At 47.2% G+C, this 14,821-nt stretch overlaps 1 protein-coding gene across 1 annotated transcript; it reads right to left on the reverse strand.

Annotated features, from left to right (window-relative positions):
• Positions 1-1,373: 1,373 nt before the first annotated feature.
• Positions 1,374-3,651, reverse strand: LOC119314947. Its single transcript, XM_037589629.1, has 2 exons — positions 3,351-3,651; positions 1,374-2,037 (listed from the first exon to the last, which is right to left on the reverse strand). The coding sequence occupies exons 1-2, from the start codon at positions 3,479-3,481 to the stop codon at positions 1,587-1,589; spliced, it is 582 nt and encodes a 193-aa protein (XP_037445526.1). The 5' UTR covers positions 3,482-3,651; the 3' UTR covers positions 1,374-1,586.
• Positions 3,652-14,821: the final 11,170 nt, after the last annotated feature.

A 14,821-nucleotide genomic window follows, 5' to 3' on the forward strand; every position in this document is an offset into this window, starting at 1 on the left:
GCTAAAAAACTATCAACGGTGCCTCTTCTCTTGCGCACATACCAAACAAACCGATCGTTATATTCTTTTGTCAATTCCCAGTCCCCATTCCAATTACCTGGGGTCCCCCAGGGAAGATATCTGAGGGAGTTAGCCCTCTTAATTCCCTTTCCCCTTCCCTTCACAATTACCATGTTCCCGAGCCAATCAAAGGATTTTAAGTCTCACATACTATAAACTCCCATTCCCAATCTTCAACTCCCTCCAACCAAACACGTTGTAGAGGGATGGAAGTAGACATCGCATCTATTTCAAAGCAAAATGAATTGTTTTTCGAGCCTACCCTCTTTCTTGATTAATATTTTGGCGAAATAGCCAAAGGTTATATTAACTAGGACGAACTCATGAAAAATAACCTTACTGAAATCAAAAATACATTCATATTCTTAGGGGTACCGAAGTCTTCTTCTTGCATCCACCGACAAACCTTGAGCAAAACTCACTGCTACTTTTAGGCCTCCGTCTCAACAGAGCAAACTTTCTTAAACACAAGATCTTGTAGAAGCAGCGGCAAATAAGTTGTCATTGCCAGGAGACGCCGGCGGCCACGATCTACATAGCGAATTGCCGCCCCGGAGAAGAAAACGACCTAGGGAGCTATAGCACGCCCCAGAGAAAACAGGATCGGTTGCCCCAGTTTACATCTAATTTTGATTATTTGCCTCCACCCCCTCCCCTGGGATTGACGGGTGGGGCCGGACCCACTAGCCATTGAGACAATCCTAAGGCAAATCATTAAACCCCATGTAAAGCGAGGCAAATGATCCAAATCCCTAAGATCCAACTAGGCGGAGTCAGGGAACACAAACCTCACACGCTCCCTGACGAGACCGAGATCGACCAACCTTCATCGATCGAAACTAGAGTCGGGGATCAAGACGTACAATCATGTTGCCTGCTCCGAAAGACAACATGATCGGGACAAAACTTATTAAATGCCAACGGCGACACCATCATCTCGCCACCGCCGAATGGAGACCTATCTACTGCTCCAAGAGGAGAAAACTATGACTCCCACCGGTAGACCGGGGCCTCCCCCTCACACCCCTACAGGCGGAGCCGGCGGGTGAGGAGGCAGGCTATCTACCGACGGCAGAGAAGGAGGATGACGTATGAGGAAACACGTTAGTGCAAGTGATTTCTGATCGCCGTTTTACTTGATCAAGAGAGCTTCACAAGGATGAAAGATCGCCCTCTGCTGTTTTCATTCGAAAACACCACCACGACCAGCAGCATCTATGGTTGTTTCATACTACGACACATTCATCCACAACATGAAAAGAGAAGCCGAACCAACAAATTTCAGTTGCAGGCCACTCGCTGCCTCAGCACAGTTGGAAGAAATCATGCGGTATACCCAAGTCTCATCGTATGATGATTTGTTAGAAAATGTATATTGGCCACAAAACAGGCGGAGCAACAGCGATTATGTTCAGCACTCCACCATTATTACAGGGCTAGTGATGAGTTCTGCTCCAGGCCAAATTCCAGTCGAGTAAACAATATTCAGAGTCACAGAAAGCAGTACGGCTACCTACAGACATCCCTTACACCATTAGCTGGGCGATGTCCTTCCGGAAGACACCCTCCATCATGTCCTTCCTCCTGGCGGTGACGGACGGGAACGGCGAGCTGGAGAGGCGCCTGCACTGGTTGCTCGCGCTGATCCTGGTGGACTGCATCATCGTGGGGAGGATAGGGAAGGACTTGGGCCGGATGTTCAGGGGCGAGAACAGCATCTTGCCGCTCGAGTCGTGCGTCGAGGTCTTTGAGGCAGGCTTCTGAGCTCCTACGGCCTTATTCATGGTCGAAAGGTGCCTGAGTTGCTCCGGGGGGGAGCCTGGCGGGCCTGGAGGGTGGGGGCGGATCTGTGCTGATGGCTTCATGCGGTCGAGCCAGCGAAGGACCGCGTTTCCGACGTTCCGACCAACTTCCAAGTCCCTCTCCTGAATGTTCTTGTGCACTGAGACTGCGACGTCGAATATAGAACGTGTCCGCCTGCATAACATGGAGAAGAGAAGGGTCAAATCAATCTTGATTGCTGGCTAGCATCAGAAACTGACATAACCATTATTTGGTCCCAAAAATGCAGTGACAATTTCAATAAGCATATCCCATCTTAGGTATTGATGACAAGCAGTCATCACTAGTGTACGACCAGATTTAGCACAGCAGACAGCATCAGGTTTACAAACCAGTACAGGACATCACACCAGAGTCAAACATAATTATATCACACAACACTACTGAAATTAAGGTTTCAGGCTGAATACTACAGAGGATAATGGATGGTATAAGCGACCGGAATGCAATAGTATTTATCTGCTGGCAATATTCAGAGAGAACAAAGTACACTAGACACAAACAATATCTACTCCCTCAGTACCAAAATAAGTGTCTTTGATTTAGCACAACTTTAGGACGGAGGGATTATTTACAACAAGGTGAAATGAGTCAAACACATAGAAAAGCTACAAAGTGTTGCCTGTTATGTTTATGTTTCAAAAGTAATCTAAGCTAAGTAGGTAATCCAAACAGCACAAAATAACCAGAGAAATGAACTCAAGACTGTATGCAAATTGAAGTGTGTTAGACTTTTCTCAACTCCAAATGAGCGGGAGCTCAAAAGTATAATGCTCCTACAGAATGCTTTACATTTAAAACAAATGTCGTCCTAAAGCTAGAAATGCTGGGCCAGTAAAAGATAAACCTCCCACCTCTAATGAGATAACAGGAACGCCTGCCTATCGTTTTATGTTGAGACCTTACGTTGGACAGCTTGTGTGTATCAATCGACTACTGGTCTGTTTTTGCCACTAGAAGAAACCTGAGGTGTGGTCACATTGGACTAGCTCCTGGCGAGGATTAAAGGGACAGACAAAGCAGAAAATCTGCTACAGTATGGCCTGCGCAGCTGCGGGCGTGTTACCGAAGACACCTGACAAAGCAAGAAGTGCTACAGGTAGCTAGGAGCACATCCTATGAGGCTAGTAGGTGCCGTGTAGCAGCACAGGGCGGCAGATTTACCGCAGATTTCATTCAGCCCAAGCTTCCCCTAATCCGAAGCCAATTCTTTGTTCTGGCGCTGTACCCATTGCTACAGCACACGGTTCACCGGACGCGCACGCTAAGCAGGAGCAAAGCATTGGTCGATGGGCACGGCGCGGCAGGACGCGACAGCACGACCAGTCAGCCAGCGAGGGCCGGACGCGGCAGGAGGCTGGCTGAGCCCAAGGAGACGCCGGGGGCGAACAAGGCCGTCGTGAATCGGGCACGAGTACGAGCGGGGGTGGGGGACGGCGATTTGGTACCTGTAGACGAAGTCGCGGAGCCTGGGGTGGTTGGGCCCGATGAGGCGGCGCTGGCCGCGGAGCGCGAGGCGGTAGGTGCGGCGGAGGCCGAGGAAGTAGGCGGTGATGGCCGTGATCTCCCACAGCACCATCTCTCCGCGGCGGTGGGGTTAGCGGAGGCGGGGAGAGGGTTTTTACGGCGACGGCGGCGAGCGGATTTGGCGATTCGGGAAAGGGGAAGCGGATCGATTTGAGTCGTGGGGAGGGGGGCAGACACCAAGCAGCCAGTAAAGTAAAGTAAATCTGGAAGGATGGAGGATCGGGAAGAAAGCATATGCCGGAGCGGAGCCGTGTCGACGCGTGTGCCGCCTTGTTTTGCTTGCAGGAGGGGTCTGTGTGCGTCGCGTAAGCCGTGATGCGAGCGAGCGATGCTTCGCTTCTCGCGGCCGCTTTGCTTCCTGCTTCTACTGTTTTTTTAGTTAAATTGATTCATGTCCGTGCGATGCAACGGGATATAAATATTCTATAGTACATTAGCTTGTGATTTATTTGTCAACAATGATGTGATTGTGTAAATGAATGTTCATCAAATTCTATCTGTGATATTTTGATCAGAAGTTTGATAAGTAAAAGTAGAATTGGTTCAGAAGATACGTATGGTTATTGATTATCAGGTAATGGAAGGTTGGACAAAAGATGATGGAAAGAAAGATAAAATGAAAACCTTACATTTTTTAAGTGCTAGACTAGAGATAAAATCCATCATTTGTCAGGTGTGTGCTCACTACGTTTGTATCCTCTTGATGCTTCATTTTAAGTTAATAAAATTCATCATTTATCGAGAAGAAGAAAAAAACAACTCCTTCCACATACCGAGCGGGCCTCTCGCCCACCTGCAAAACTCAACAGCTCATTCCTTCTCCCGACGCACGTCTCTCGGCTTCTCCCGCTCCGTTCACGCCTTGCAGGTCCGTCACCATGGCATGTTGCAGATCTGGTGGTGATCTTGCAGCTCATAGTGGTTCAACAGCATGGCGGCGGTGCTTGCAACTGCGGATGGCAGGCATTGGAGTTGCAAATTGATGCCCGTTGCAACCAGGGTCGTGCGTCGCCCTCCTTGTAACACCCTTGTCGTCATGCTACAGTAAACTCCTGCTAATGACGGCCAAGTCATCACAATTATTTTACTACTCATCACTTTGTTCCAAATCAAACTCAAATTCAAATTAAATACAAGTCAAATTATTAATTCTTGAAAAGGTAAATTAAAAATGTTCGTTGGAATCTTCACTAACTAATTGTCACGAATAATTCAACATCATTTGAGATATTTAAATGCCCCTAAAATATTCAAAATTGGACCAACAACATTTATTTGGGACTTTTCAATTTAAACAAATACCTACACTGTTCGAAAATATTTGACTCTTGTTGTGATGGCTCAAACCACTGCCTAATATTTATGTGCTAAATACTGGGTTCAACTAAATTCATTTAGTATGTGAAATAAAGTGCAAAACAGTAAAGAATTAAAAAGGGGGAAAAGGCCGCATGCCATTGCGCACTTAGGTCTGCACAACGCCAGGGCGGCCCAGCCTACCCCCCCCCCCCCTCGTCCTATTCCTCCCTGTACACCCAGGGCGCGCTGGACACCTGGAGCACGTCCATGGCTAGGGATTGTCCACGCGGCGTGCATTCAGCTCTACCTCGGCGTCTACAAGGCCCTTGCCCCCTGGAACCCTAGCCACTATCCCCCTCTTCCCACTCGCTCTCCTCCCCGATCTGGAGAGGCACCCGACATGATCGTCGCCGTTGCCGCGTCGATCCAAGTTGGTATCAGAGCCAGCTGCCTGCAGGAACCCCCTTCCAAACTCCTTGGTCGAAGTTGAGTCTAGTCTTTGAAAAACTTTTTTACTAACATTGTTGTTGAAGAAAATATGCCCTAGAGGCAATAATAAAGTTGTTATTTATATTTCCTTATATCATGATAAATATTTATTATTCATGCTAGAATTGTATTAATCGGGAACTTAATACATGTGTGAATACATAGACAAATAGAGTGGCCCTAGTATGCCTCTACTTGACTAGCTTGTTAATCAAAGATGGTTAAGTTTCCTAGCCATGGACATGTGTTGTCATTTGATGAACGGGATCACATCATTAGAGAATGATGTGATGGACAAGACCCATCCGTTAGCTTAGCATAATGTTCGTTCAATTTTATTGCTACTGATTTCTTCATGACTTATACATGTTCCTCAGACTATGAGATTATGCAACTCCCGAATACCGGAGGAACACCTTGTGTGCTTGTTGGGGAACGCGGTAATTTAAAAAAAATTCCTATGCACACGCAAGATCATGGTGATGCATAGCAACGAGAGGGAGAGTATCGTCTACGTACCCTTGTAGACCGTAAGCGGAAGCGCTATGACAATGCGGTTGATGTAGTCGTATATCTTCACGATCGACCGATCCTAGTACCGAACGTATGGCACCTCCGCGATCTGCACACGTTCATCTCGGTGACGTCCCACGAACTCACGATCCAGTAGAGCTTCAAGGGAGAGTTCCATCAGCACGACGGCATGATGACGTTGTTGATGAAGCTATCGACGCAGGGCTTCGCCTAAGCACCGCTATGATATGACCGAGGTGGATTATGGTGGAGAGGGGCACCGCACACGGCTAAAAGATCAATGATCAACTTGTGTGTCTATGGGGTGCCCCCTGGCCACGTATATAAAGGAATGGAGGAGGGGGGAGGGCCGGCCCTCCTATGGCGCGCCCTGGGGAGTCCTACTCCCACCGGGAGTAGGATTCCCCCCTTCCATGTAGTAGGAGTAGGAAAGAAGGAAAGGGAAAAGAGAAGAGAAGGAAGGAGGGGGCGCCGCCCCTCCCCCTAGTCAAATTCAGACTAGGCCTTTGGGGGGGGGGGCGCAGCCTCCTCTCTCTCTCTTTCCCCTAAAGCCCAATAAGGTCCATATACTCCCCGGCGAATTCCCGTAACTCTCCAGTACTCCAAAAAATACCCAAATCGCTCGGAACCTTTCCGATGTCCGAATATAGTCGTCCATTATATCGATCTTTACGTATCGACCATTTCGAGACTCCTCGTCATGTCCCCGATCTCATCCGGGACTCCGAACTACCTTCGGTACATCAAAACACATAAACTCATATTACCGATCTTCACCGAACGTTAAGCGTGCGGACCCTACGGGTTCGATAACTATGTAGACATGACCGAGACTCGTCTCCAGTCAATAACCAATTGCGGAACCTGGATGCTCATATTGGCTCCTACATATTCTACGAAGATCTTTATCGGTCAAACCGCATAACAACATACGTTGTTCCCTTTGTCATCGGCATGTTACTTGCTCGAGATTCGATCGTCGGTATCTCAATACCTAGTTCAATCTCGTTACCGACAAGTCTATTTACTCGTTCCGTAATACATCATCCCGCAACTAACTCATTAGTTGCGTTGCTTGCAAGGCTTAAAGTGATGTGCATTACCGAGAGGGCCCAGAGATACCTCTCCGACAATCGGAGTGACAAATCCTAATCTTGATCTATGCCAACTCAACAAGTACCATCGGAGACACTTGTAGAGCACCTTTATAATCACACAGTTACGTTGTGATGTTTGGTAGCACACAAAGTGTTCCTCCGGTATTCGAGAGCTGCATAATCTCATAGTCATAGGAACATGTATAAGTCATAAAGAAAGCAATAGCAACAAACTAAGTGATCATCGTGCTAAGCTAACGGATGGGTCAAGTCAATCACATCATTCTATAATGATGTGATCCCGTTAATCAAATGACAACTCATGTCTATGGTTAGGAAACATAACTATCATTGATTCAACGAGCTTGTCAAGTAGAGGCATACTAGTGACAATCTGTTTGTCCATGTATTCACACATGTATTAAGTTTCCGGTTAATACAATTCTAGCATGAATAATAAACATTTATCATGATATAAGGAAATATAAATAACAACTTTATTATTGCCTCTAGGGCATATTTCCTTCAGTCTCCCACTTGCACTAGGGTCAATAATCTAGTTCACATCTTTATGTGATTAGTTCACATCTCCATGTGACTAATACCCAACGGATTTACTGGAGTCAATAATCTAGTTCACATCGCTATGTGATTAACACCCAAAGAGTGATCATGTTTTGCTTGTGAGAGAAATTTAGTCAATGGGTCTGCCACATTCAGAGCTGTATGTATTTTGCAATTTTTCTATGTCTACAATGCTTTGCACGGAGCTACTCTAGCTAATTGCTCCCACTTTCAATATGTATCCAGATGGAGACTTAGAGTCATCTAGATCGATGTAAAAAGCTTGCATCGACGTAACTCTTTACGATGAACTCTTTTATCACCTCCATAACCGAGAAATATTTCCTTAGTCCTCTAAGGATAATTTTGACCCCAGTGATCTACTCCTAGATCACTATCGTACTCCTTTGCCAAACTCAGGGCATGGTACACAATAGGTCTGGTACATAGCATGACATACTTTTTAGAACCTATGACTGAGGCATAGGGAATGACTTTTCATTCTCTTTCTATTTCCTGCCGTGGTCGGATTTTGAGTCTTTACTCAACTTCACACCTTGCAACACAGGCAAGAACTCCTTCTTTGACTGTTCCATTTTGAACTACTTCAAAATCTTGTCAAGGTATGTACTCATTGAAAATATATCAAGCGTCTTGATCTATCTCTATAGATCTTGATGCTCAATATGTAAGCAACTTCATCGAGGTCTTTCTTTGAAAAACTCTTTTCATACACTCCTTTATGCTTTCTAGAAAATTCTACATTATTTCCGATCAACAATATGTCATTCACATATACTTATCAGAAATGCTGTTGTGCTCCCACTCACTCTCTTGTAAATACAGGCTTCACCGCAAGTCTGTATAAAACCATATGCTTTGATCACTTTATCAAAGCATGTATTCCAACTCCGAGATGCTTGCACCAGTCCATAGATGGATCGCTGGAGCTTGCTCACTTTGTCAACACCTTTAGGATCAACAAAAACTTTCTGGTTGCATCATATACAACTCTTCTTTAAGAAATTCATTAAGGAATGCAATTTTGACATCCATTTGCCAGATTTTATAAAATGTGGCAACTGCTAACATGATTCAGACAGACTTTTAAGCATCGATACGAGTGAGAAAATCTCATCGTAGTCAACACCTTGAACTTGTCGAAAACATTTTGCGACAATTCGAGCTTTGTAGATAGCAACACTACTATCAGCGTCCGTCTTCCTCTTGAAGATCCATTTATTCTTAATGACTTACCGATCATCGGGCAAGTCAATAAAAGTCCATACTTTGTTCTCATACATGGATCCAATCTCAGATTTCATGGCCTCAAGCCATTTCGCGGAATCTGGGCTCATCATCGCTTGCTCATAGTTAGTAGGTTCGTCATGGTCTAGTAATATGACTTCCAGAAAGGATTACCGTACCACTCTAGTGCGGACCATACTCTGGTTGTCCTACGAGGTTCGGTAGTAACTTGATCTGAAGTTTCATGATCATCATCATTAGCTTCCTCACTAATTTGTGTAGAGATCACTAGAACTGATTTCTGTGATGAACTACCTTCCAATTCGGGAGAAGGTACAATTACCTCATCAAGTTCTACATTCCACCCACTCACTTCTTTCGAGAGAAACTCCTTCTCTAGAAAGGATTCATTCTTAGCAACAAAATATCTTGCCTTCGGATCTGTGATAGAAGGTGTACCCAATAGTTTCTTTTGGGTATCCTATGAAGACGCACTACTCCGATTTAGGTTCGAGCTTATCAGTTTGAAACTTTTTCACATAAGCATCGCAACCCCAAGCTTTAAGAAATGACAGCTTTGGTTTCTTACCAAACCATAGTTCATACGGTGTCATCTCAATGGATTTAGATGGTTCCCTATTTAACGTGAATGCAGCTGTCTCTAATGCATAACCCCAAAATGATAGCGGTAAATCAGTAAGAGACATCATAGATTGCACCATATCTAGAAAGTGTGATTACGATGTTCGGACACACCATTACGCTGTGGTGTTCCAGGTGGCGTGAGTTGCGAAACTATTCCGCATTGTTTCAAATGAAGACCAAACTCGTAACTCAAATATTCTCCTCCACGATCAGATCGTAGAAACTTTATTTTCTTGCTACGATGATTTTCCACTTCACTCTGAAATTCTTTGAACTTTTCAAATGTTTCAGACTTATGTTTCATCAAGTAGATATACCCATATCTGCTCAAATCATCTGTGAAGATCAGAAAATAACAATACCCGCCGCGAGCCTCAACACTCATCGGATTACATACATCAGTATGTATTATTTCCAGTAAGTCAGTTGCTTGCTCCATTGTTCCGGAGAACGGAGTTTTAGTCATCTTGCCCATGAGGCACGGTTCACAAGCATCAAGTAATTCATAATCAAGTGATTCCAAAAGCCCATCAGCATGGAGTTTCTTCATGCGCTTTACACCAATATGACCTAAACGGCAGTGCCAGAAATAAGCTGCACTATCATTATTAACTTTGCATCTTTTGGCTTCAATATTATGAATATGTGTATCACTACGATCGAGATCCAACAAACCATTTTCATTGGGTGTATGACCATAGAAGGTTTTATTCATGTAAACAGAACAACAATTATTCTCTAACTTAAATGAATAACCATATTGCAATAATTATGATCAAATCATATTCATGCTCAACGCAAGCACCAAAAAACACTTATTTAGGTTCAACACTAATCCCGAAAGTATAGGTAGTGTGCGATGATGATCATATCAATCTTGGAACTAATTCCAACACACATCGTCACTTCACCCTTAACTAGTTTCTGTTCATTCTGCAACTCTCGTTTCGAGTTACTACTATTAGCAACTGAACCAGTATCAAATGCTGAGGGGTTGCTATAAACACTAGTAAAGTACACATCAATAACATGTATATCCAATATACCTTTGTTCACTATGCCATCCTTCTTATCCGCCAAGTATCTAGGGCAGTTCCACTTCCAGTGACCATTTCCTTTGCAATAGAAGCACTCAGTTTCAGGCTTGGGTCTAGCTTTGGGATTCTTCACGGGAGTGACAACTTGCTTGTCATTCTTATTGAAGTTCCCTTTCTATCCCTTTGCCCTTTTCTTGAAACTAGTGGTATTGTCAACCATCAACACTTGATGCTCTTTCTTGATTTCTACCTTCGCCGATTTCAGCATTGCGAAGAGTGATGTCTAGTACACAACCTTCTTCTTGTAGACGTTGTTGGGCCTCCAAGTGCAGAGGTTTGTAGGACAGTAGCAAATTTCCCTCAAGTGGATGACCTAAGGTCTATCAATCTGTAGGAGGCGTAGGATGAAGATGGTCTCTGTCGGTGTCAAAACCAGCGGATCTCGGGTAGGGGGTCCCGAACTGTGCGTCTAAGGCGGATGGTAACAGGAGGCAGGGGACACGATGTTTACCCAGGTTCGGGCCCTCTTGATGGAGGTAATACCCTATGTCCTGCTTGATTGTTCTTGATGATATGAGTATTACAAGAGTTGATCTACCACGAGATCAAAGAGGCTAAACCCCAGAAGCTAGCCTATGGTATGATTGTAGGTTGTCCTACGAACTAAAACCCTCCGGTTTATATAGACACCGGAGGGGCTAGGGTTACACAAGGTCGGTTACAAAGGAGGAGATATACATATCCGTATTGCCTAGCTTGCCTTCCATGCCAAGTAGAGTCCCATCCGGACACGGGACAAAGTATTCAATCTCGTATCTTCATAGTCCAACAGTCCGGCCAAAGGATATAGTCCGGCTGTCCGGAGACCCCCTAATCTAGGACTCCCTCAGTAGCCCCTGAACCAGGCTTCAATGACGATGAGTCTGGCGCGCAGTGTTGTCTTCAGCATTGCAAGGCAGGTTCCTCCTCCGAATACATCATAGAAGAGTTTGAATATAAGGATAGTGTCCGACTCTGCAAAATAAGTTCCACATACCGCCGTAGAGAGAATAATATTTCCACAAATCTAATCTGTTGACATGTCTTGACAACATGACATTACGCCATGGCCCGGTTTTTATTCGAACCGCTTTTCTCAACCAGCTCCGCACATATCGCGAGGCGGTTTTCTTGACACGTCTTGTCAAAGCAGAGATCGTGTTCCCCTTATCACGGGATTCTCATCAATACGGACATGGGTAACCCAACCGCACCATCAATTACGGTGCCTGGGGAATAAGCAGTTTTGCCAGGCAAGTGGGGAGACACATCGCCTCTTCCGCCCTTATAAAGGGACAAATATTTGCTTTTTTCACCCACGCCTTCTTCTTCCTCGCTTACCCATTCCCGCACACTCGAGATCTAGCGCCCAAGCTCACGTTCTTCTTCTCAAACCACTCCAAGCATGTCCGGAGCAGGAGGCAAGTGGATGGTCTCTTCCGTCACGGAGGAGAACATCAAAAAGTTACGAGAATCCGGATACCTGGCTGCGGATATCGCACACCGGCTGCCAAATGCAGGGCAGATCATCCCAACGCCTGAACCCATTGAGAGGGTAGTTTTTCTTACCCATTTTGTCCGCGAACTAGGATTTCCTCTCCACCCGTTTGTCCGCGGGCTCATGTTCTACTATGGGCTGGATTTTCATGATCTGGCCCCCAATTTCATCCTCAACATCTCGGCGTTTATCGTCGTGTGCGAGGCCTTCCTCCGCATCAGGCCCCACTTCGGCCTATGGCTGAAGACCTTCAATGTTAGACCGAAGGTGGTGGGCGACCAACATGCAGAGTGCGAAGGCGCCATGGTGGGCAAGATGCCTAATGTCACCTGGTTCGAGGGCACCTATGTGGATACCATTAAGGGGTGGCAATCGGGGTGGTTCTACATCACCGAGCCACGTGACTCCAACTGGGTAGCGGCCCCCAAATTTTGATCCGGAATTCCCACGCGACTCACCTCCTGGAAAAAGAAGGGCCTGTCATGGGGTTCTTCGGTAGAGCTGACTGGACTCCAGTCCTGCATCCAGAACATGACGAACAAGAAAATCAAGCTTGTCAACGTGGTCCAAGTTATGCTCTTCCACTGGATCCTTCTGTGTCAATGACGGGCATTTGTTTTGTGGGAGTTCAACTCGGCCAAGCACTAGACGCTGCGAGAGCTCTATGACACGACGCACGAGGACATCTGGAGGGTGCTGTTCAAGAGCGCCGAGATGCCTCCCTCCCTCACCGAGGACCGTGGACTCAGCGCAAAGCGCCGCACCCATACGATAGGCTTTTATATCTCTCAGGGTATTTATTTGCCTCGGTTTAGTTATGTGCTATATCTAATCTTTCATGTCATTAACAGGACTGGATAGAGACATCGTAGCAGCTTGATTGCCCAGCCCCCCTGCCCGAAGATCCTGCAGATGCTCTTCTAACGAAGATGCTGACTCCGGCACCTTACGAGGTGCCGGCAAAGAAGGCCAAGAAGACGGCCACGGGGACCCGAAAGGGTCTCCGGCGCAAGGTTATATCGGACTCATCGTCCGATGACTCCGACGCGCACTCCTCCCACGGAAACAAGGAGGAGAAAAGTCCCCCCCCCCAGCCGGGGGAGACAAGAAAAGGAAGGCCGACCCATCCGGGGAGGCCGGGGAGGCCGAAGGGTCCAAGAAGGGAAGGACCCTCCCTCCGGACTGTGCCACAACGGCCGCCGACAACGGCGACGAGTGGCTACCCAGGGACAAGCCCCTGGCGAAGTCGTAAGTGTCTGGACACCATAGTGCTTCATGGTATGTTTTATTGTACTGCCTTTCCTCATCTTGAACATGATTATGCAGTCTGTCCCGAGCTCATCTCGACGTATCCTCGTCGAGCGGCTCTTTGGACTCGTCGGATATGAACAACGGTTCTCCTCCGACCGCTTCCACCCCCGCCCTACGGACAACACCAAGGTGTTGTCTCAAAAGGCACCGAGCCAAGGGGAGGTGATCCTGGGGGCGCCTCACGGCGACCTGCCGGACCCTGGGTACCAAGGGAGCGAGGCTCCTATGCGCTTCGAGTTCGGGCCCCAGCCGGACACTGCGCCGGAACCTTCAATGGTTCCGGACTCCGGCAGGCGGTCCCCCATTAAGGGGGGCCAACCATTCATGTTGGTGTCCTCTATCCAACCAGAGGCACCGGATAACTTGCTGGAAGCGCTTCACAACGCTTCCATCGATGAAGAGCACCACACTATTATGAGTGCGGTGGTCGAGAAGGTTCAGTCTGCCAAAAACGGACTAACCGAAGCTTGCGCCAGCCTCCTAACAGGCTTTGAGGTAAGCAATCAAAATATAAAAAAATATTACCGCATAGATAGTATCCCCTGATGCTCTATTCAGCGTTCGCGAATAAAAGCCGAATAGAGGATCAAATGATAACTCAGGAGTCTAATTAGAGTTTGTCTATGTGTATGTGCAGGCTTCACTGCTAGCCGCTGCCGCATGTACTGCGGAGGTCTCCGCGCTGAAGCAGGCCCTGAAGCGGTCCGAGGACGAGCTCGGCCTTACCAAGAGGCAGCTCGAATAGAGCAAAGGTAAGATATACCCCTGTCTATATAGTTAAAAAGAAGTTCGGGTGTAAAGTAATTGGATCATCATGAATTTGTCAGGGGCCACAAATGAGGTGGAGACCCTGAGGAAGGCGTTGTCCGAGGCCGAAGACAAAGCGGCCAAAGAACGCATGGAACGGGAGAAACAAGAAGCCCGAGTAGGCGAGGTGCAGCAAGAGCTCGAGGCTCTCGCCAAAAAGCACGAGTCCTTGGAGCTTGACTCCAAGACGTGAGAGTCCGAGCTCGCGCAGGTGCTTGAAAGCGCCCGGAGTGCCAAGGCCGAAGCTCACAAGGCCCTCCAGGAGATTGACGCGGTGAAGAAGATAGCAGCGGGTAAGGCATTCAATATGCAAAGCAAGCATGTGAAGGAGACTTTCCTTTTTCTTACCCGAGTTCAAAGCTCTCCAGGAGCGTATGCAGATCTTCCCCGCAGTGTACTGGATGCCGCGGAGTTTTACCGGGCTGAGGAGGGAAGCTCAACGGAGAAGTTGTTCTGGTCTCAGTATACTGGGACCGAACACCCCGTGTCCTTGAGCGACCAGCTGAAGCAGTTGGTCGAACTTCACAAGGCGGCCGAACAGGCTATGAGGGGCCTTATAGTCCGGATGTGGCCTGGCGAGCCCCTGTCCGGCAGCTACTTCAGTCTGGTGAGGCGGCTTGTGGAAGCCTGCCCATGGCTTGAAGTCATCAAGCGGTCCGTCTGCATTGAGGGTGCACGCAGGGCTTTTGCCCGGGCGGAAGTGCACTGGGCGAAGCTGGACGCCGTCAAGCTGGTGAGGGAGGGGCCGCCGGAGGGCAAGGAGCATCGTTGCCCCGAGAATTACTATGAAAGTGTCCTAAAGGGTTCCCGCTTAGTGGCAGATG

This window comes from Triticum dicoccoides, chromosome 6A, assembly GCF_002162155.2.
Source record: "Triticum dicoccoides isolate Atlit2015 ecotype Zavitan chromosome 6A, WEW_v2.0, whole genome shotgun sequence".
Classification (NCBI taxonomy): Eukaryota; Viridiplantae; Streptophyta; class Magnoliopsida; order Poales; family Poaceae; genus Triticum; species Triticum dicoccoides.

Excerpts from the sequence above, each read along its gene's own strand:
- LOC119314947 (XM_037589629.1), bottom strand. The coding sequence starts at position 3,481 with ATGGTGCTGTGGGAGATCACGGCCATCACCGCCTACTTCCTCGGCCTC. Across the intron at positions 2,038-3,350 it reads CTCCGCGACTTCGTCTACAG|GCGGACACGTTCTATATTCG; the intron begins GTACCAAATCGC and ends CATGTTATGCAG.